Source organism: Natator depressus, chromosome 11 (assembly GCF_965152275.1).
Source record: "Natator depressus isolate rNatDep1 chromosome 11, rNatDep2.hap1, whole genome shotgun sequence".
Lineage (NCBI taxonomy): Eukaryota > Metazoa > Chordata > Testudines > Cheloniidae > Natator > Natator depressus.
Genome location: NC_134244.1, coordinates 13617366 through 13639155, shown reverse-complemented (window position 1 = coordinate 13639155; position 21790 = coordinate 13617366). Strand labels below are relative to the sequence as shown.

At 40.2% G+C, this 21790-nt stretch overlaps 1 protein-coding gene across 2 annotated transcripts in view; it reads left to right on the top strand.

Moving 5' to 3' along the window:
- ESYT3 (extended synaptotagmin 3) overlaps positions 1 to 21382 on the top strand; it is a 59194-nt gene extending 37812 nt beyond the window's left edge. The window contains exons 10-23 of one of the 2 annotated variants that reach the window (XM_074967202.1): positions 2600 to 2682; positions 5841 to 5889; positions 6508 to 6597; positions 8025 to 8087; positions 8178 to 8243; positions 10347 to 10412; positions 11961 to 12047; positions 12525 to 12674; positions 14122 to 14540; positions 15881 to 15979; positions 16634 to 16765; positions 18512 to 18617; positions 19311 to 19360; positions 20529 to 21382. In XM_074967202.1, the coding sequence (XP_074823303.1) occupies positions 2600 to 2682; positions 5841 to 5889; positions 6508 to 6597; positions 8025 to 8087; positions 8178 to 8243; positions 10347 to 10412; positions 11961 to 12047; positions 12525 to 12674; positions 14122 to 14540; positions 15881 to 15979; positions 16634 to 16765; positions 18512 to 18617; positions 19311 to 19360; positions 20529 to 20565 (1497 nt within the window). In that variant the 3' untranslated portion in view covers positions 20566 to 21382. The remainder of the gene's footprint in view (positions 1 to 2599; positions 2683 to 5840; positions 5890 to 6507; positions 6598 to 8024; positions 8088 to 8177; positions 8244 to 10346; positions 10413 to 11960; positions 12048 to 12524; positions 12675 to 14121; positions 14541 to 15880; positions 15980 to 16633; positions 16766 to 18511; positions 18618 to 19310; positions 19361 to 20528) is intronic. The other variant, XM_074967203.1, reaches the window with a different exon arrangement.
- The last annotated feature ends 408 nt before the right edge of the window (positions 21383 to 21790 follow it).

The following is a 21790-nucleotide window of genomic DNA, read 5'->3' as shown; positions in this document are numbered from 1 at the left end:
TAACCAAGGGGACAGCCATTTTAGCCTTGATTCTGACTAACAGGGAGGAATGGGAAGCAAATCTAAAGATGGAAGGCAATTTCAGTGAACGTGATCATTAAGTGATAGATTTCATGATCCTAAGACAAGGAAGGAGTGAGGGCAGCAAAATAAGGACACTGGACTTCATAAAAGACAGACTTTAACAGACTCGGAAAACGGGTAGGTAAGGTCCCATGGGAAAAGGAGTTCAGGAGAGCTGGCAGTTTCTCAAGGGACAGTATTAAAGGCACAACTGCAAACTGTCCTGATGTGAAGAAAAGATGGGAAGAATAGTAAGACCAATATATGGCTCCATCAGGAGCTCTTTAATGACCTGAAAATTGAAAAGGAATCCTACAAAAAATTGGAAACATGGACAAATTGCTACGGCTGAGTACAAAAGAGTAGCACAAGTAGGTAGGGACAAAAAGAGAGAGGCTAAGGCACAAAATGGGTTACAGCTAGCCATAGGCAATAAGAAGAGGTTTTATTAATGTTAGGAGCAAGAGAAAGACAAAGGAAAGTTGTAGTGGGGAAGGAGAGCTAATAACCGATGACCTCAAGAATGCTGAGGTGTTTATGCCCATTTTGTTTCTCTTCACTGAAAAGGTTAGTGATGACCACGTACTCAGTACAATTAATATTATAAGTGAGAGAGGTGGAATGCAAGCCAAAATAGGGAAAGAACATGGTAAACTATTGATAAAATAGATGTATTCAAGTTGGCAGGGTCTGATGAAATTCACCCTAGAGTACTTAATGAACTAGCTGAAGCATTCTCCATTATCTTTGAGAATTCATGGAGGACTGGGGAGGTCCCAGAGGACTGGAGAAGGGCAAACATAGTACCTGTCTTTAAAAAGAGGATTCGGGGTACTATAGACCAGTCAGCCTAACTTTGATACCTGGAAAGATAATGGAACAAATTGTTTGACAATCAGTTTTATAAGAACCTAGATGATGTTGATGATAGGGTTATAAGGAATAGCCAGTATGGATTTGTCGAGAACAAACCATGCCAAACCAAGTTTCCTCCTTTGATCTTTTGGCCTACTGGATCAGGGGAAGCAGTAGATGTCAAATGAGGGGAGAGGGGCGTTTATCTTGATTTTTAGAAAGGCTTTTGACACAGTCCAATATGACATTTTTCTAAGCAAACTAGGGAAATGTGGTCTGGATGAAATTACTACAAAGTGGGTGCATAACTGTTTGAAAAATGGTATTCAGAGTACTTATCAATGGCTTGCTGTCATACTGGGAGGGCATATCTAGTAGGGCCCTGCGGGGGTCAATCCAGGGTCTGGTACTAACCAATATTTTCATTAATCACTTGGACAATGGAGTGGAGATTGTATTTATAAAATCTGCAGATGACACCAAGCTGGGAGGGGTTGTAAGCACTTTGGAGGACTGGATTAGAATATAAAATAAACTTGATAAATTGGAGAATTGGTCTGTAATCAACAAGAGGAAATTCAAAGTACTTCCCCCTAGAAAGGAAAAACCAAATGCACAACTACAAAATGGGGAATAACTGGTTAGATGACAATCCTGTAGAAAAGGATCGGGGGATTCTATTAGATCTCAAATTGAATGAGTCAATGTGATAGTTGTGAGAGACCCGAATATTCTGGAATGTATTAACAGGAGTGTTGTATGTAAGACATGGGAGGTAATTGTCCTGCTCTGCTTAGCACTGGTAAGGCCTCCGCTATGTCCAAATCTGGGCACCACATTTTAAAAAGAGACATGGACAAATTGGAGAGAGTCCTAGGAGAGCAACAAAAAATAATTAAAAGGTTTAGAAAACCTGACCTATGAGGAAAGGTTAAAAAAATCTTGGCATATTGAGTCTTCAGAAAAGAAGACTGGGGAGAGACGCTGATAATCATCTTCAAATATGTTAAGGTCTGTTACAAAGAGGATGAGGATCAGTTGTTCTTGGTGTTCACTGAAGGTAGGATAAGAAGCAATGAGTTTAATCTGCAGCAGCGGAGATTTTAGAAAGTGAAACCCTTTCTAACTGTAAGGGTAGTTGAGCTCTGGAATAGGTTTCCAAGGGAGGTTGTGGAATCCCAATCGCTGGAGATTTTAAAGAATATCTTAGGCAAACACCTGTCAGGGATGCTGTAGGTTTACTTGGTCCTGCCTCAGTGCAGGGGTTTAGTCTTGATGATTTCTTAAGGCCCCTTCCAGCCCTACATTTCTATGATTCTGTGATTTCCCCTAGTCTATCTGTTCCAATACACTTAGGCTATTTTTATGTTACCAACTGAACTGACAAGTTAACTAGTATCTTCAGAACCCCTTAATCAAATGAGCAGATGTTTGCCCTGCAAACTTGACCCTGGTCCCTGAACTAACAGATCAGCTTGAAAATGGATTATATGTATGTGGATTTTAGACAAGGTGCAAACACATCATGCTTATGCTGACCCTGCATTAGCGCATATATTTCCTCAATATACCCTGAGAAATGCTGCATTCTTGTCACTAGCCTGAGGCTTTTAATGTGGCCTGTGAATGTTTGTCTGTCTGTCTGTAAATCCTATGACTCTTTCTCTTTCCACCCTTGCAGTTTGTTGTTCATGAAGTGCCTGGTCAGGACTTAGAAGTGGACTTGTATGACGAAGATCCAGATAAAGATGACTTTCTGGGCAGGTGATACACATAATTTCCTATTTTTTTTCCCTCTTTTCAATAGTACATGCATGATCAATTTTTAAAAAGCAGTCCCCTGTAAGAATAAAGGCATAGACAGTTCAGTGGTGGTTGCTCAGTGGGAGATGTAAACCTTATGAGAAACATAGCTGCTTCTTGTAAAATAACTTTGGGGGGTGGAGCCTTCCTCCTCTAGGTTTCTAGTTCTAATCCATCCCAGACTAATCATGATGATGAAGTCCCTACACTGCCCAGCTGTCCAATCACTGATGTATGTGAAACTAATGTGATGCTCTCAGTCATGTTCCTAACAAAGAGGGGTCCCGGTCATAAAAACAACCACTGCAGTTGGCACTTGATTTTTGTTTTTTGGTTTTTTGCCTTCCTAGAAGAGACCAAGAATCTGAAATGACCTGAAGCCTGAGCTCTGCAAGCCAGGATTGAAGGGCAAACTTGCATTGCTACTTCATGAGCTGTACCTGTCCTGTGGACAGACAGGATTATCAACATGGCATTCTTAGATAGCAGCACATTAGGGGAAGCTTTGCAGAAGACAACCGAGAAGAACCAAATCCCACCTACCTAAGTACAATATATCAGAGCTGGCTTCTTAAAAAGAGGTGCTTTACATTTATGAAGCACTTCAAAACATACTACTCAATTTGCCACCACCCAAAAATGGCATGCGACCAAGACCCAAAATAGAGTGTTTGTATTAATTTTGATGGAATGAATGGCCCAAAGAGTTCAAGGTATTAACATGAGCCTGTCACTGTCCAACATGAAACAAGGTTCGGAGTTTGGTATACAGAACTTAGCCTGCTTACAACCATGGCACAAACACCATTAAAAAATCTTTTTAACGTTTTTTTTATTGAAGATACTGAAAAGGAAAAATCATTAAAGCACTTGAAATGGGAAGTATTAGCTAAGGGTTTCTTAACATCCCATGTTTGTTCTCGTATTCGTTCTCTCTCTAGCTGGATAGTTTGTAGAGAAACACCCCGCTCCCTCCCCCCATTTGACAGTATTAAAAATGATGCTCCTTTTTCCTAAAAGGACAGATATTACGTTAATTGACATGGGCTGGAGCCATTACTGCTGTTTAAAGCCCAATCCCATTTCCTAGAAGACAAAACAAGGGGGGCACGCACCCACGGTTTGGGGGGAGAATATCAAAGAAGACACCTCTTTTGTCTTTTGGTGTTGACTTTTTCACTGCTGGAGAAAAGCAGGCAAGGCACGTGGTCCTTTATTAGCCACTCTGAGGCCTCGCAAACTCGCATCCGGCTGTTTAGGAGGTTGCCATTAACTGCCTTTCTGGTCACAGGTTTACAGCAGTGTTGCAAAATACACAGTCATGGCCAGCTAAGCCAGACTGTCCTGAGACAGGAGGAAAAAGGAGTGAGATAAGAAATAAGGTGGGGAAGGAACAGAACCATGTGTGTCACTGTCAGACAGAAAGTCTCCCATCTCGGGTGGTGGGTTGGTATTTAGCCAGAGCCAGCGGAGGTGGCAATGTCATCTGGGCTCCTCTCTCTGGTACAGTCTGTATCCGCACATCTCTTAGAATCAGGATGATGAGGGCCCAACTGTGTTATGGAAAATCCCAGGAGACAGTGGGGCGGCAACTCTGATGGTAGAGCTCGCTGCAGTGGTTGCTGGCAGGCAGCTTTCTCTTCTGCTTATTTGCCCCTAAAAGGGAGTGATGTGTGGAGTAGCCCATCCCCTTGTTGTTTTTGTCCGCCAGTTAGGCCTAATTCTGACACCAGTTTTGGTTCACAGATTTCCAGTTTTGTCAACAATGGTAAGACAAAATAGATAGCTATCAATGTCCCCAAAGTAGCCACAGAATGGATGAAGGAAACACTAGAATTAGTCCGTCATCTTACCTACCTAGGAAGTGAGATGTGCAGTGATGGTGACATCATGCTAGATGTCAAGCAACGAATCTCCAAAGGGGCAAATAACTCTTCCAAAACTTGCAAAGTTTTGGGAAAGTAGCATGATTGGCACTGATACAAAAATGATTTTTTTAATGCCAGTGTCATGTTTGTCCTCCTTTATGGAGCAGAGCCATAAAAATTTCTAACAGAAATTGAAAAGATGACCAACTCATTCCAAAGTAAATGCTTGCAGAAGATCTTCAGAGTCCATTGGCAAGAGTTTCTTGCAACATCAGAAATTCTAAGTAGAGCAACCCAATCTAAGGCATCAAATATGGTAAAAAGACAACATGGATGTATTTAGGACACGTTTTAAGGATGCCACGAACACTACTTCCACTGCAAATGATATGGAAATCACCTAGAAAGAGAGGAACCTAGAGAAACATATGCAGAACGAGAGAGAGCGAGAAAAGCCAAATTCAGCAACATGACACTCAGAAGCCTGAACAGTCCAGCAAAAGACCAAAATAAATCGTGGAAATTGGTGGACACTCTATGCACCTGAGGGTTCTGGAGGAGAAAGAAAAAGATGATGGTGGTTTCCAGTTCCACACTTTTCTTGTTTACCAGGCATGATCTCAAGAGTCCTTAAATTCTATAAATAGGCCTTTCTGTTTGTTATAATTCAGTCTGTCTCCCATTTTCACATTTTTTCCCATCAACATTTGTTATAGTGTGACATTTTATCAACTTTCACTAACAGTTAAGCTCACAATTAGAGTATATTTGTAGGCCCAATTATTACTACTGAGGGATGCACAAATTTATTCATGCAGGAAACTTAACATTGAGGGATTAATTCCTTTAGTCCAAATAATTGTCTCTAAACCACCTTTTTTAAAAAAATAAAAATTATTTGATTGTGATGCAAATATCTGAGCACTAAAAGTGATGGGCCCTCGAATTTGTGTGGAACATCGGTAATGGACTAAAATAAGTGGTGATTCCTAAAATGAAGGACACTTGAGCGATTCAAAGGGCCCTTCAGATGCGTTTTATAAGCATTTCCACAGGGAGAAGATTCATAAAAGCCAAGCATGTTCAGTTACACATGCTGAGGGTAACGTGTAGCTTTTGTCCATACAAGAATATTTCACCAAACAGATCTATAATGGAATCCATGTCTTGTCCATTAATTATAATATGCTGTTCACCAAAACATACAATGTAGTAATGGATATTGTCACATGTTCACTTTTTGTCTTGCAGCTTACTTATAAACCTTGCTGATGTAATGAATGACAGAATTGTTGATGAGGTAAAAATTTGTGGTCTGTTTCCAAATGTTCTAATATGGACCTTGCACATTCAGTGATGTTTCTGCACACTTGCGACTTGTTAGTTATTTTAATAATTTTATTACAGGAAAGAGAAGTGACAGCTGGTTACTGTTGCTCATAAAACTTGAAATACCCAAAGGAATGGCTTTTCAATTAAACTGGCAACTCCTGCCAGCACAGTACAAACTCAAGTGCTATTTTGCATTTGTGTTGCATATGCAGAGTGTGTCCTGAATGTTTGTTTGTACAATTCTCTAAATAAATCTTAGTTCAAAATTTCTTCCTGGGCAAAGAAACAATAAATTATACTATGACATGTTTTTGTTCTGGAATCCAGCACAATGCAGAGATGGCTGCCACCAGTTTCCAGTCCTTATTAGTATTGTTAATTCCATATGATGATCAGTATCTTATTCAATGTGTTAATGTTTCAAGTCTTTGTTTCTAAATACACTTAACTAGGTCAGTTTATGCATAAATTCAAGCTCAAAGTGCAATTTAAATTGGCACTTGTACATAATTCACAGTATGATTACGACACAGAATGTGTCTTTCTGCAAACAGTTCTCAGGTTGTTTTTTATTCTCTTCACTTAGTGGTTTCCCTTAAGTAAGACTGCAAGTGGACACTTGCATTTAAAGCTCGAGTGGCTTTCATTAGTAACTGACCAAGAAAAACTACATGAGGTGAGTTTTATTTGTTTCAGGTATTCCGACATTATAGATCAGTCTGATAGGCTCCTTTTGCGGAGTAATATGACCCAACTATGAACCAGAAGTAATCTACCTGGAGTTTATATTTGTTTGACAGAGCTTAGATATGAACTTTCCCCTAGACTGAATTTGTTTGCCTCAAGAGAGCTCATCTAATTCCGGATTAGGTTAAAATAAGGAAAAATATGCAACCCTTCTTACTTTTTAAAAAGAAGTGTTGCATTTGACAGCAGCGGCCCAATAATCTCTCTCTTCTCCCCGCTTCCTTCTGCCACCCCCAAATCACCACAATATCTGAGCCCCTGCACATAGCGTAAACCAACTTCCAACAGTGAAACTAGTTTGGGGCTGTGGCTATAGAACACTGTAGTAGTACTCTTTTTTTTTTCAGTGGGCTAGTTTGCATCACTCTCTTTAAGTGTTCCCTCTTGCCACAATTCAACCAATAGAGATGGACATGCCCAGGTATAAAGTTAAGCACATGCTTACGTGCCTTGCTGAATGAGGGGCTCAGTTCTCTAGTAAAGGAATTGCATAGCACTGAGGTCGTGACGTTGAAGACTAAACCCTAATTGGCCACACTTTTATTCTACGTTTTTTTGAGAAGTTGAGTCACTTTGAACCTTTCAACTTCATTTTAAATTGTGTTAAAATGATATTACAATTGTAATTAGAGACATGCTACGCATCTTAAAACTTTCATCGCCACTGACTGGATTGACTTGATCATATTATCTCACTAATGTGTATATTTTGTGCCTAATATATTTAAATGTGTACATGGCAAATCTGACAAGGAAAGACATCTAGATAATGTGGACTGCAAATTGATAATGTTCAAACATGGAGAACAGAACCTTGCTGGCCCTGGAGCCATATAATGTCCTTAGGTTAATCTAAACCTTGATGACATGGCAATGAATGAGTGATACAAGTCACTCCAGTTGTATTTGGGTGTTGGCCACATCCAGTTTCTCCCTAATCACTAATTTCATCAGGCTACAGTCATCTGACCTGAACACCACTTGTCTTGAAACAAACATGTTCTGGAACATAATTTGTGCACCCAGATTCATAATTCTCCTCACCTCCACTCTGCTTTTGGGGTGCAGATCTAACTGTGTGTGAAACCATCTTGCTCCCATTAACTTCAGTGACAAAACTGCATTTGAATGGGAGCAGGATTGGAGCGTACAATGCTGTGGTTTCCGCTCGTGTGACCTCAATCCTTTTTGAACAGTTAGACATTGAGTTGCATGCCCCTAAATGCTAGTTTTTAGGAGCAAGTTGAAAAGCTGTTTCAGTCTAGCAACTCCTGTCTTAGTAGGTACCCTATGCATTTGCACTCCACCATGGTTTTGTCCCTGATAAGTTTTGTTTTTGTTTGCTGATCTTCACAGGATAAGAATGGTCTAGCCACAGCATTGTTAATCGTCTATTTGGACGGTGCTTGCAACCTTCCGGTAAGTCCAGAAGTAACAAGCAGCCTATGCTTCTAATGTTTTTTAAAAAGTAGCACTAACTATTGTAAAATATATTCTCCACTGATACAGAAAAATCACTTTGAATACTCAAATGGTGAATATGGTGCAAAGAAGTTAAACCAGAAATACCTCAAGGTAAATACATATATTTTCTCAAAACCCCATAAAAACACATGTTGCATTACACAATATTTAACAGGTTGGGCTGGTTTCCACTAAAGGAAAACATTTCAACCATCTCCTAAATTGGAGTCTGAATAACCATTGTTCTCTACATCAGTGGACAGAGCCAGCCCTGGTATAACTCCATTAGCTCCATCAATGGATACAGCCTGCTGCTTTTCTGTGATTTCATTTTGACACTGTGTAAGTGAGGGAATGTGAAACAGAATACTCAACTACATTCTTACCAAAAAACCCCAACCCCACCATCTTACACAATAAGAGAACCCAGCCATTGGACTAATTCCTATCCTCATCTTCACAGCTGTAAGGCTAGTCTTATGGTGTCCTTGCAGTTCAATCTCTGCAAATGCCCATCCTTCCAAAATGGGTTAATGGTCATCTTTTTTTTTCTCAGAAATGGTCACTGACTTCCTGTCTGCTTTAAAATCTAGTACAACCCCTTTCTCTTAGTATTCTCTTAACTACCCTACCGTATTGAGCTCCTCCTTCTTTTCCTTTCCACTTATTCCCTGTACTCTTCAAATGTTGTTGTGTGTCTGTAAAGCACCTACCTCTGTTGGCTTTCTGTAATCAGACCAGGACACATCTCCAGCTATACCCGCTTACTCTTCTTTCAAACCAACTGTATATCCATCCCACAGGATCTTGAGTTAATCCCATTTTTGATCGGTTGACCTGAGGTGTGCTGAATTACACAACATAGATGATAAGATTTCTACATTACTGTGCCTGTTGGATTCACTCTTGCTCCCCTTCAGGATCACTCCAAGGCTATTTTTGTTGTTGTCATACACTTGGGGAAAGGAGAATTGAGTCCTATCTATCTTCTCCACCCACCCATCTTATTTTGGTCATTCCACAGTAGGCAGTAGATCCCTTTTTTCCTATGTTTGTTTATTACCTATACCAGAGTTGTTCAATGACCTGTCTGTGGACACAGGGAAGGCAGCAAGCTGGTTCCTGATAACAAAAAGGTTGAGAAACACTGACCTATACTACAATAAGTAGGGAAATCTTGCACAGCCTTTCAATAGGAGTCCAAACAGGATCCTATGTGTGTTCCTCAGCATCAGGGAGAGGTTGTTGATGTGAGGGATATATTGTTTCCTTAATAGTACCATTGTAGGCTTTTTGAGTGAGAAACGATAGCCCATGGGGGCCTGTGGGTTTTTTCCTCTCTTTGCTGGAGGCTGCTGCTGGAGGCTCAGCATTATCCATCCTGGGAAAGAACTATCCTCTATTGGGAAAGTGCATCTTGTCATGAAGTTTCAAGGGCTGGCCCTCTAGCTGTGTACACAATGAATCCAGATTCTAGGAAAATCCCCACGCTGGGGCCTGAGCTTCAGTGAATTGTGGGTAGCTTATGAATGTGGGAATCTTTGCTGAGGGGAAGAATCTTTATCTGTTTTTATTTTTCTCCCCACTTCTACATTAATAGCTGCCATCTATTTATATCCAGAATGCACAACAGTTTGGCTTAAATCTGAAACTTGGACGGCGGAAGATCAAAATGTGGTGTTTAAGTTGTAGCAGCAAGCCATGCAAATCCAATACTTAAAAGTTACTTAAGAATGGTCCAGAATGTAACTTACGTTTATGTTCAAACTAGCACATGATTTGGCTGACACTTTTGTACCATTTTTCATTCCTTACTGCATATGCGCCTTCCCCTGCAGACAGTTACTCAGTTCATGCTGAACTGACAAAGTTGGATAAGGTGGTGCAAAAATATCTGAGCAGTATCTGGTGCAAGGAGGTGGCCAGGCTACTTGTTGGTAACCATCCTCTTTGGGGGGAAACCCCAAAATAGCGAAGAGATTTCTGTTAAATATTTAGATTGGGATTTAGGAGATCTGGCTGCTTATTTCCTATTAATTTTAATGGAAATAGGTTGCCCAAATCTCAGCTTGAAAGTTAAACGTCAAGTTAGGGTTGCTTTTTTTCCTCCCAGCTGAATATTGCAGATTAGCTAAAGCAGAAATGGCTTTGTATTGCTGGCTGAAAATGACTAATAACTGTCTTCTCCCCTTCTATTAAAAAATGGGGAAACAGAAGATGGACCGAGACCCTTCCTCCTACGTCCAGCTCACAGTGGGTAACAAAATTCAGAAAAGCAAGGTGAGAGGCTGTTGAATCCTTTGGTTTGTCTTAAAACATTACTTTTTACATGAAGCTATTTTGATGCTTAGCTGACTTTCAGAAAAAGTAACTAGTGAAAGTGATCCATCAGTTATTATACATGAAAACAGCTGTATGGCATATAGATTACATATAGAAGGACTGCACTACTTCAAGCATGGCTTTAGGTTTGTATTTCAAGTAAAGCTTGAATTTAGAGGTAGCAATTTATGTTTTTAGCATCTGCTGTATAGACACATTTTATGTGGTGATTGACAGGTCACGTGGGCCAATACAAGCTTGTTACCAGAACACAGTGGCTTGCCAAACTTTTTCATCGTGTGGCTCGCGTCTCTGTAGTGTGGTCATCGCATGGACTACATCCCTTCCCTCTGGTGTCAGGCTGGTATCTGCCCCTGTCATCAGAATAAATTCTCCTCCCAATTATATCTAAAACAAATTCCCATCACAGTTTTTTTCCTTCACCTTCAGCCAAATTAAAATGAATCTCTTCCCACTCTCCTCCTGGATCATTTTCCTCTTTACAATAAAAATCCACTTGCAAGGAGTTTCTTCTCCTCAGTTAATCAGTTCTCACCCTGACAAACATAATAAATACCTGCTCAAGTCAGTCCTTCCCTCCCATTAACTCCATTCGACTTGCTACCCTACAGTCACTTTTATCACAAATACATTTCTCTCACCTCCCAGACAAATTGGAGTGAATCCTATTCCCCATGCACACAAGCTCAATTTGCCCGCACTGAAACTCAAATATTCTCCCGTTACGCCCGATCCATCCCCCCCTCCCCACAACGAAATTTGGTTTTACCCTAATCCTTGCCCCTTCAGATGCCTGCAGCCCCTTCCTAGGTTCTCACTTCAGTTGTCTTCCGCCCCTCTCCCCGAAACTAATTCTCCCTTCTCGGAGGTCCTTGGTGCTCCCATCCCCAGCCAGTGAGCCCTTCTGGCAGTACTCTGGGGTTGGCAGAGGCAGCTCTTTGCTTCTGAAGTAGTCACACACAAGGGGTTAGAACCTGCAACATCACATACAGACCACTGGGTGGGCTTCTGTGCATTCCAGCCTGAGAATCTCTGCTTCAGCCTCTGTATCCTTCATTTCTACCTGCTGTACCTAGTGGAATTCAGAGCTGGTGACTGACTGGAAGCCACTTCCTGTTCTCTGTGAGGTTTCATTTGGAAGCAACTAGTTTCCTTTTTATTTTGAAAGGCAGAGAAGAATCCTGATGATGCAGGTCGTGGGAACACTAGTCAGAGCCGATTATAACCCGACTGACCTGTCTTGGCACTCACATGTTCTGCAGAACTTGTTCTGGCTTTGCCAGCCAGTGACCTTGTTTCTGTGAACTTGTCTGACTTGGGAATTGCACTGCTTTATGGCTTGGATGTAGCATCTTTTGGATAAAACAACCACAAGAGAGGGATTTCCAATCCTACATCATTGTCCTATGTCTGTGTATAAGTCCTAATAAACACTTGGACAAGAACAAGAAGCTAAAATACCACAATCCTCTTCTCTTTCTACAGACCTGCAACTTCAGTAAAGATCCTGTGTGGGGCCAGGCTTTCACGTTCTTCGTCCACAATGCACAGTCCCAGTCGCTTCATTTGGAGGTGAAAACGGGTGTTCTTCCTTTGCCTTCTCTGAATTTATAGTCTGTCTTTGCCTATTTACAGTGGATGTGATGCAGCCTTGATTCAGCTTCACTCTGCATGCCTGCTGGGATTTGTTTGAGCTGGAACACAGTCTGTGGACTTGTGTGCTCCCTTTAGGGGGAGAAGGACTGAAGGATTAATGAATTCTCCAGCCCCTGCAGAAATCTCAGTTCTACTGCTGTGGGGGGGGGGGGGGTCTCCCCAGTCACAGAGAGATGTGCAGGATTTGCCCTTAAAACACATTAACTGGTTGTGCTTTCTGGAAATGTTGGCATGGCCTGTCTGAATGCATCCATATTCAATAGTAGGCCCTACAATAGACAAACGCCTTCTTTCCACATTTTGATCCGTTAGGTTATTCCAAACGTCTAGCTTTGCTGTATACATAATACATACATACCATCTTGCCTTCTAATAAAAACCTCCTCTTTCCAGATAAAAGATAAGGATCAGGAGAATGCACTGGGAACCTTGGTTGTATCTCTCTCCCACTTGCTAAACGATTCTGAGATGACTCTTGATCAGAAATTTCAGCTGGATCATTCTGGTTTAGACAGTTTTATTAAGATGAAACTTGTGTTGCGGGTATGTTGTTCCTCTTTCATATACTTTTTTTTACTCTGATTTCCCCAGAAGAAGCCTTACCGAAATAAACCTATAAATCTCTACTCCACGGCCTGTGTAGATACATTTTTTAAAAATCTGTACATCCCAACAAATGCAACAAACCGCTAGCAGTTATGAAATTATATGCTCAGATTTAACTGCAACTCAACAGAAACTACATTAATCTGTCCTGAAGGATAACACCCAAACTAAACTGATTGTACTTCCTAACTTAGTCATTGCAAACAAATACAAGAACTGCATCAGACTGAACTCATGTACTGTATGTGCCCTACCCAATAGGATAGGATTTTTTTTTTTACAAACCGTTGCCAAGTGTTTTCTTAAATATACACACCCTGTTTACTTTATCATTTAGCTGCAAGACTTGTGTGCAAAATGATGTAGCAGTGGTAGCTGCCCTATAGTTAAGATTGAGGCTAGCTTCTCATTGTAAGCCTGATTTCTCCCCCTTACTTCCCCTAAAAGAAACTGGTCCTTCTGAAATTTGGTATGCTGCATTTCATCCCAGTTAGAGCATGTGTGTGTTCGTCTCGTGTATTGTCCTCTTCTCTCCTGGGGCGGGGAGGGGAAAAATTGGTAAAAGTCAAGAGTTTTGAAGGTATTGGCCAGTGGTGTGTGTGTTTTTGTTTTTTTGGTTTTTTTTTTTTAAGCCTACAGTTAGGCTGCTAAAATTAATATTTAAACACCTAAATAAGTGACCTGATTTCAAAAGTGCTGAACGCTCATGAGCCCCAGTGGCAGTTTAGGCCACTTATATAAAGGCCTGAATTTACATTTGGTAACCTAACCCTAAATGCTTCCTCTCCCTGCCCCAATATTGGCCATGGTGTTTTGAACATTTTTTTCCTAACCTCTGTTGGGCCCGCTGGCCACCTTTCCCAGCAGGAATCGGGGTGCTATAATACTAGTAGGTACACACATGCACAGCAAGTGATTAGTCCCTACCCCAAAGCTTCCAATTTCAATAGAGAAGATAGGAAGCAGATTCCCATTTTCCAGATGGGGGAACAGAGTCACAAAAACATTGACTATTCCAATGTCTCATAGGGAGTCTATATAGCAGAGCTGGGATTGGAACCCAATTTTAGTTCCAGGTCAGCACTTTAAGTACAAAATCATCCCTTTACTTGCATAGGGAGAGAAGGGATGAAACTGGGGGAGTGTAAGACACTGAGAGCAGCTTCCTAGAGTTTGGCAAGTGTCCTAAGGGCAGTAGTGGAAGCCCCATTACTTAGCACATATCGTATCTAAGAACTCCTATGAGACAATCAGGTGCTGTGAGGATGGTCTAGGATAATCTAACAGGAAATCAGTAGTACTGTGCTATTCAGAATGAGTATGCACTTTAATATTGACATTAATCGCTTGCTGACTTTTTTTTTTTTGTATCTCTTTGTTTTAGGCCTTGTGCATCAAGGAACCTGATCCACAAAGCAACTACACCAGTGTTAATGCCTTGAAGCAAGTTATTTTACCGGCAGCAGAGAAGGGAGGAAACCAATGCAAAAATCCCCTACCATCAAAACCAGAACCCTCCAAAATGCCCCACGTGAGCAAAGACTCTGGAGTGCCTGAATCCAAAGAAGCTAAGAAGGAGAGCAATGCAGATCTTACTGAATCTGAGAACCCAGCAGGCCCTGCCGTAAATGAGACTATCACTGAGCTTAATGCACCAGCAGGGGCACAAAATCTGGAAACCCAACCACTGGAGCCTTTGCCCACAAGAACACTGGAACACAATGCCGCCTCCAGTGTTGCTTCACTGGGCTCTCTCGCCTCTTCTTGCTTTGAATTAGATCACAGCTATCCCAACCTTCTTAAGTATGTATCTTCTTACACTTGAATTTTGCATTACCTGGACACCCTTCTTTTTATAGGCTTCTACTACGTACAAAGGAATGTTTGAGGTCTCAGCCCACAATGCTGACTCGAACTCCAAAAGGATTTAGCAGGGAACTCACGTAAACATTTCAGTCAGGAGCAAGTAAACTTCTGGGGTCAAATTCACATCTGTGTAAGCAGATGCAGCTCTTTTTGCCTTTTTCAGGGGAATTGCATCTCCTTACATGAAGGCTGAATTTAGCTTTATGCATTTAAGGCACTCCACAGGGTTCACGTAGTAAGTCCCACATCATTGAAAAATACACTTGACTCAGATACCTTTAATCCCAAATATGCTTATTGTAAAGGGTAGAACTTCAAGTGTAATACACATTAAAGCGAAACCTTTGCGAAGATCAGGTAGGTTTGGCTGACTTTTTTCCCAGCCACTTTTGAAAATGGAATAACTTTGAAAAGTTTTCACAATCCGTGCACGGATGGTCTCGTTAGGAGGCTGGAAAAGTGTATGAGAGCCGGGTCTGTCCCATAGGAGTCAGTGGGAGCCCTATGCATCTGGCTTTGTATAACTAATTCCCTTTTGAGAAATTTTAGCCACTGTATGTGAGCTGAAAGAAGCACAGAATTTTCTGTCAATCCAAGTAGAGGCATCAAACCAGTTTCAGCTGTTAGTTTTAACGTTTTAAAGTCAATACTTCCATATACTGGATGTCCTATTAATTTAAAATAGGAATTTGTTATGAATCTTTGCTATAGGACAGTGCCTGTGTCTCAGGGACCATTTTAACAACATTCCAGGTGATGTACAGAGACATGACCCCCAAACGAATCCACTAAACAGAGGATTACACACACATACTGTACTTATTAAAGAGCACTTACAATAATCCGATATTTATTTTAAATTATGGAAGCATGTGCTGTCGTCCCTATGCTACATTAATACCAAGAGCAGATACCAATATAATAAACACAGTGACCATTCTTGGCTTTAAAATGAGCATTATTTCTGGTAGAGGCCTTCTGGATCACTCCTATTCTATAGGAACAAATGGAGGATACCAGAAACAGGTAGGTGCTGTGCTTTGAAAACTGGGTTTACATTTCTCAAGGTGAGATGTATTCTGTGTTTTGGTGAGTGACTGATTTAATGATGCACTGGATTTCAATGCATTTTAATGTTTTTCCCCATGCTGTGACTTGTTCAATTGAAAATGAACCTCAACCCCTGTATCTCATAGCACACACCTTGTGTACTGATCTTATGTATGCATCCTGATGCTAAATAGTTTGAAAATCCTGAATGTGTAACTGTCTTACAGTGGAACTAATCTAACTGCAGTGCTCCTGGGGGAGATCCAGCTCACTGTCCGATATGCCTCTCTGCGACGGAGTCTCATTGTGATGGTAAATAATTGCAGGTAACACTTACATACTATTGTTTGTATTTACCTGTAATCTAAATGAGAATGTAGCTTTTCTTGTACATGTTAAAGCTTCACTTCAGTATATCTCACATGCAGCGTACACAACAGTTGCCGTAGGAAACATTTGCTGACTCTTAAACTGTGCAACTTTGCTAGGCACAGGAACATATCACCACCACATTTCATCAACCTAGTATTCTGTCTCTGATAGTGGCTGGTACAGCAGGTTCAGTGGAAATGGCCACTATAGGATTTGTTAAAATTATGGAATAATATGCTAATACAGTAACTTGCTTACTAACCCTAATGGTTGGTGTATACCCTGGAACACAAGGTGTATTGGCCTCGATTTTTTTCAAGAATAGATGCCTACAGTTAGATTACTACATCCCTGCTCAGGCCCCCTATGTAAATGGCCTCATTTCTCAAATGCAGTGTGTCCAGCAGCTCCCACTAAACTCAATGAGTCTGGAAAATTTTATATAACTGAATTTGAAACACCTAAAATCATTCCTTGCTTACAAACCAGCCACCAAGACTATTACTTTTATCCTCTAGCCTAAGTTTGGCCTGACTTTGACTAGTTCAGAATGTACATAGTAAAGAGGCTCCCTGTCATATCAACACAGACTTATGTTCTTTTAAAAGAAACTTGATGCCAGCTTCTAATCGTGGAGTAGATCCATATGTTCGTGTCTACCTGCTTCCAGATAAAAGATGGGCAAGCAGAAAGAAGACGACTGTTAAGAAAAAAACACTGAACCCCCATTATGATGAGAAGTAAGTAGGAAACTTCCTATCACAGCTGAACTATTAACAGAAAAGATTAAACTGATTATTATAAAGATCTTTAGCAGGCACTCACTGTACCTAATGAAATACTTTGCAGAGCTGTATACATCTGTTATGTATAAAGGACTATATGGTGCAAAGACTTACAGCTTTTCTACAAAACTTACCGTTAGGGGCTGGAATTTGGGTACTTGGGCAGAACCAAGCACCAGCCTTCCCTGTATTTCTAGGGACATCCCTCCCTCCTGCGTTTCCAAAGTTCAGTAAATGCTGAATGCTGCTGCTTGTCTCTTAATGTGGCATGTTCCTGTTGTATCCTCTCTTCTTGCATGTGACTCTCTTCCCTGTTAGTCTCTTTTCTTTGCACCAAACCAGCCTACTTCTCGTCATCCAAACCCTTCCTTTGAAGCCCACTGAGTCCTCTCTCTTCCACAAAGACTTTAAAAAGTCACCTTTTTGAGGCTGGGCCAGTTGGTTTGTTACCTGTCTAAATTACATGATCTAGTTTAGGTTGTAAACCATACTTTGTCAGTTTGTATGGGGTCATGCCCAACAGTGCTTAAAACATCAATACAAGTAAGTAAAACCTGCTGCTACTCACCTGTTCAGCCAACATTTTTGAAAAAGTGACTTTGGGCGCTTCAATTTTTGGAGCCCCACTTAACACTTCAGAGGTTCAGCACTTTCTGGAAATGGAGAGAGACTTTGTCTCAAGCTGGGCATGCAAAATCAGTAACTATTGAAAAATCTTAACCCTGGACTTTTTAAAACTGTGGAGTTGCTGTTTTACTCCCCTGGATGACTGCTGTGTATTTGCCTCACCGCTGCTGTCGGGAACGCTTCCTCTTCTCCCCCATCCTTCTTTCCAGTATCTCAACGGTCCTGAACTACCTGTAATGCAGTTCACTGAATACTATATATTCACTATCTCAAAACACTCCACCTTACAAGCCTTCTGAAAAAACTTTAGCCATGCTGAAACTCACTCTTCCATACACAGCACCTCACAGGCCTAATTTTGTCTTCAGTTGGATGACTAGCATAGCATGTGCCAGAATTGTGACTAAGAACTCTATTCCCCTGCTTCTTCCTTCATCTTGCCTTAATATGACCCAGGGTTAGTTTATTTCAGGAACATCCCCCCACATGTAAGGGTTTGATTGTGGGCTTCTTCCATCTAATGAGGGATTTTGTCCTGTGGACATTCCGATTCTGCATGTGGGAGAAAATGGCCATAAATAGAAGTTCATCCCAAACATGTGTCTTCTGTATTGCCCATGTTCTCTTGCTGTGGTGGAAAGTGCTAATCCGCCCTCAAATGATGTATTCTGTCATTGATCTAGAAGGGACTTGTAACAACTGCTAAGATTAATAGGAGTTAACTGTGGATATACTGCTACTACCACCACAGACAAGTAGGGATCTAGTCTCCACTGAACAAGCAATGTGAAAGGCTCATACCCTGCCGCAAGTTGCTCTGATCCAATATAAAACTCCTGTTTTGGACACTAATATTGTCAAGGTTTGTATTCAAATGGATAGTGAGGTTCTCAACCTGTGTTGTTGACTCGCTTTGTACAGTATACCTTATCCTGTAAAGCACAGCCATGCTGACTCTGCAATACTAGTTTGTTCTGACCATTGACACTTGTGTCTAGTTTTTGGTGGTTAGTACTGTTCGACTTCATTGATTCTGGTCCCTTTATTGGCATGCATTTTTTAACTCTTTTCTAGATTTGAATTTTTTGAATCTTTGGAAGAAGTTAAGAAAAGGACACTAGACGTTGCAGTGAAAAATAGCATGCCGTTTATTTCACGTGAGAGAAGGGAATTGGGAAAAGTAAGTTTTAAACTATGAAGTACTATTTGATATTAAATATTTATTTTAAATGTCTTTACAGTGGAAGCTGACTGTACATCTAACTTTTGTATAAGACTTACACTTAAACTGTTTTCTGGCCCTCAGTATCACCAGTGATAAAGCTTTCTGCCACTAAATTGTAGTTCCAGCAGCTACGGCTGGCCAGGAAACAATTTTTGGAAATTTTTTTGTGCCAAAATAGGATGAAAAGCCACAAACTCAATTTTTTGTGGAACTAGAATTCTGCAATACTTAGTTTAGTAAAGAGAAAAATGTTTCCACTGCAAAATACGTTCCCTGGCTGCCAATGAACCAGGGCTCCCCTTGCAACTTGCCTGATGGGCTGCTGAGGCATGGGAATAACTTTCTGATGGGAAATTTTAGTTTTGCCAGTTAATTTTCCCAAAAAGAAAAGGAGTACTTGTGGCACCTTACAAATTTATTTGAGCATAAGCTTTCGTGAGCTACAGCTCACTTCATCGGATGCATTCCTGAGCAACTGTTCTCAGTGCTGAGGATGGTAACAGAATGCTTAAAGCTCAGCTCCTTGGAACAGGAGCTATACCTCTAGAATTTTGACTGGAGGAGAGGTTAACAGTTATACATTTAAACTTTGCTAACAGACTTGTAAATTTAATGTTGGCTATAAAATTATGGCTTATTTTTTAAAAGGTGCTGATTGATTTGTCAAAGGAAGATTTAATCAAAGGCTTTTCACAATGGTAAGTTTGTTATAGCTTCAAAGCATGCTCATTGTAAGTGAAACACCTTTATTACAAATGTGCTACTTTTATTTTAAAAATTATGGGCCATGTTTTGTAATTTTGGTTGAGTGAATAGTCCATTACCAATTGCAAATGTAAAACTAACTAGAATTAGCTTGGACAAGGAACCAAATTTAAATGGTTAACTCGTTAGTACAAGACCTACTGCTTGAAATGTATTCAGAGGATTAATAAACTAAGAATATTTTGTATGTTAATGATATTTTGCAGATTAATGTGGAATAATTACATTAAAGCCTCTGGGGGAAAAACAAAAGTAGCGTCTCAATGGAGTATTGTTTGCTACAAGGCACTTGGTTTCTTTCAAAACCTGGAGATAAAATATCTTAATTTGCTACATCTTAATCAGCAATACTGATTTCTGACAAATTTCAAATGACAGTATTACTGTATAGGAATTATTAAACATTAAGGCATCCAAGATCATGCCTGTCTAGTTTAATATTTGAAAACTTTAGTTATCATGGTTGAGGCTACAGTAGCAAAAAGAAAACACTGCAGTATTAGATACTTAGAAGTACCAGCTCCAAATTTTTAACATGACTTGTGTGCAGTTTTGCAGTTTGAAATCAGGTAGACATGTCTAGCCACCAGAGATGCATCTATATTGTTTTGGTTACAAACTTAGTTAAGGTTCAAAAAGGCCTCAACCTAGTTCCTAAGTTCTTTCTATTTCCAATTTTCCCCTATTGCAAGTTTACAGTGCTTTGTTTTAAAGTTTCTAATGAGTGCTGGAATTAATGGCTTCAGCTCTCTTCCCCTCCCCCATTCCATGCATGTTACATAAAGAAAAGCAGAAGAGCTTCAAAAGCATGAAGAGCTGTGTAGCTATTTCCTACTCCTGCAGAAATGAATGTTACACATTAAGAGAGAAGCTTTTGAGCTCTGCTTCATGCTTTTCAAGCTTGAAGCAGTGCTCAAAAGCTTGTCTCTTACTGGACCAACTTCTGTTGGTGAAAAATCTCACCCACCTTGTCTCACACAAACAAAAACGAGTCAAACCCCTCCTAGAGGGTACTTGTTAAAACTACACTAGGCTTGTTTTCTTATAGGTGCTTCTTTCAAATATAGTTTTTAAAGACATATCACTTGCTGTCCCTTGCAGGTATGAGCTGATAGCAAAGAGACGGAGCAGAAGATGATGTCCTGTATCATGTGCCTTATATGCAATGACTATTTACTCTTTATATTAATGTATATATGTATATTCTGTAACCTATTTTAAAACTTCAGAATATTGTACCCAAAGCAAGTTGTAAGGTGAAATGTTTATAGTTTACCCTTGTCAATGACTGGCTAGCATTTTATAAAAGGCAGGAATACAAGAAATTTAAAGCTTCAGATTTAGACTGGGTCTAAATGTGTTAGGTACTCAAAACTCAAGCATTTGTTCCTGGATTAGTCCTACAAGGCATATCTTCAAAGAAACTTTAGTTTCCATAGTTGATTCTTCATTTAAACAATACCTTTAGTCCCAAGAGTATAGCAGGGCTGACTTTTTTTTCTTTTAAGATAGACTTCACTTCTCCAGGCTGTCTGTATCTTAACAGAATGCATTAAACTATAGGAGTTGTAATGGAGTGTTTCAAAAGTCTATTTTGCAAGCTGATATATGGATTGTAATAGCTTCTTTTTGAGCCACTAAGAGTCTAGATACGATTGTGCTACCATTCAACTGTTCAGGAGCTTTTTATAAAGCTGATTATAGGTGCTATCTGGAAAGATATATGTAAAGAGCCACCAAAGCAGGGTGAGTAACTGTGCCAAATTATCAACAGGGTTTTTAATGTGTGATGCCTTAATATTAAATTTTATTACTATACTTTGTCTTGTTAACCTTGCTAATAATGCACAGACCCCTTAAAAATAACTAAGGTTTTTATTTAAAGATGGGCTAAGATGTACCAAAATACTTCCAGGAATTCAGCATATTTTTAGTTTCAAAATGTACAATAAATTGTTTAAAGATGATGGCTCAGGCTGCATTTGTCTCATAAGCAAGACTAAAACCAAGATCTAGTTCTCAGCAGCAAAGCTGGCTCAGAAGACCAGCACAGGCTTGCCACTACTAAATCTGTATTTGAAAGCTAGCAAGTTTCAAATATCTGTTTTTTAGTTGTAAGACATTACCAACTTAACCCAGTCTGCCTGAATCACAGAACATCAAACTCCTGCTCCCCGCCTGTCAATATCCCAAAAAGCCTTTACAGCAGCCAGCCATGAGTCCAATAGTGGGTAAGCATCAGCTAACATGGGTCACTAATTCATACAGCAAGAATAGGCTCTTACGCTTCAATTCTAATACAGGTTTCAGAGTAGCAGCCATGTTAGTCTGTATTCGCAAAAAGAAAAGGAGTACTTGTAGCA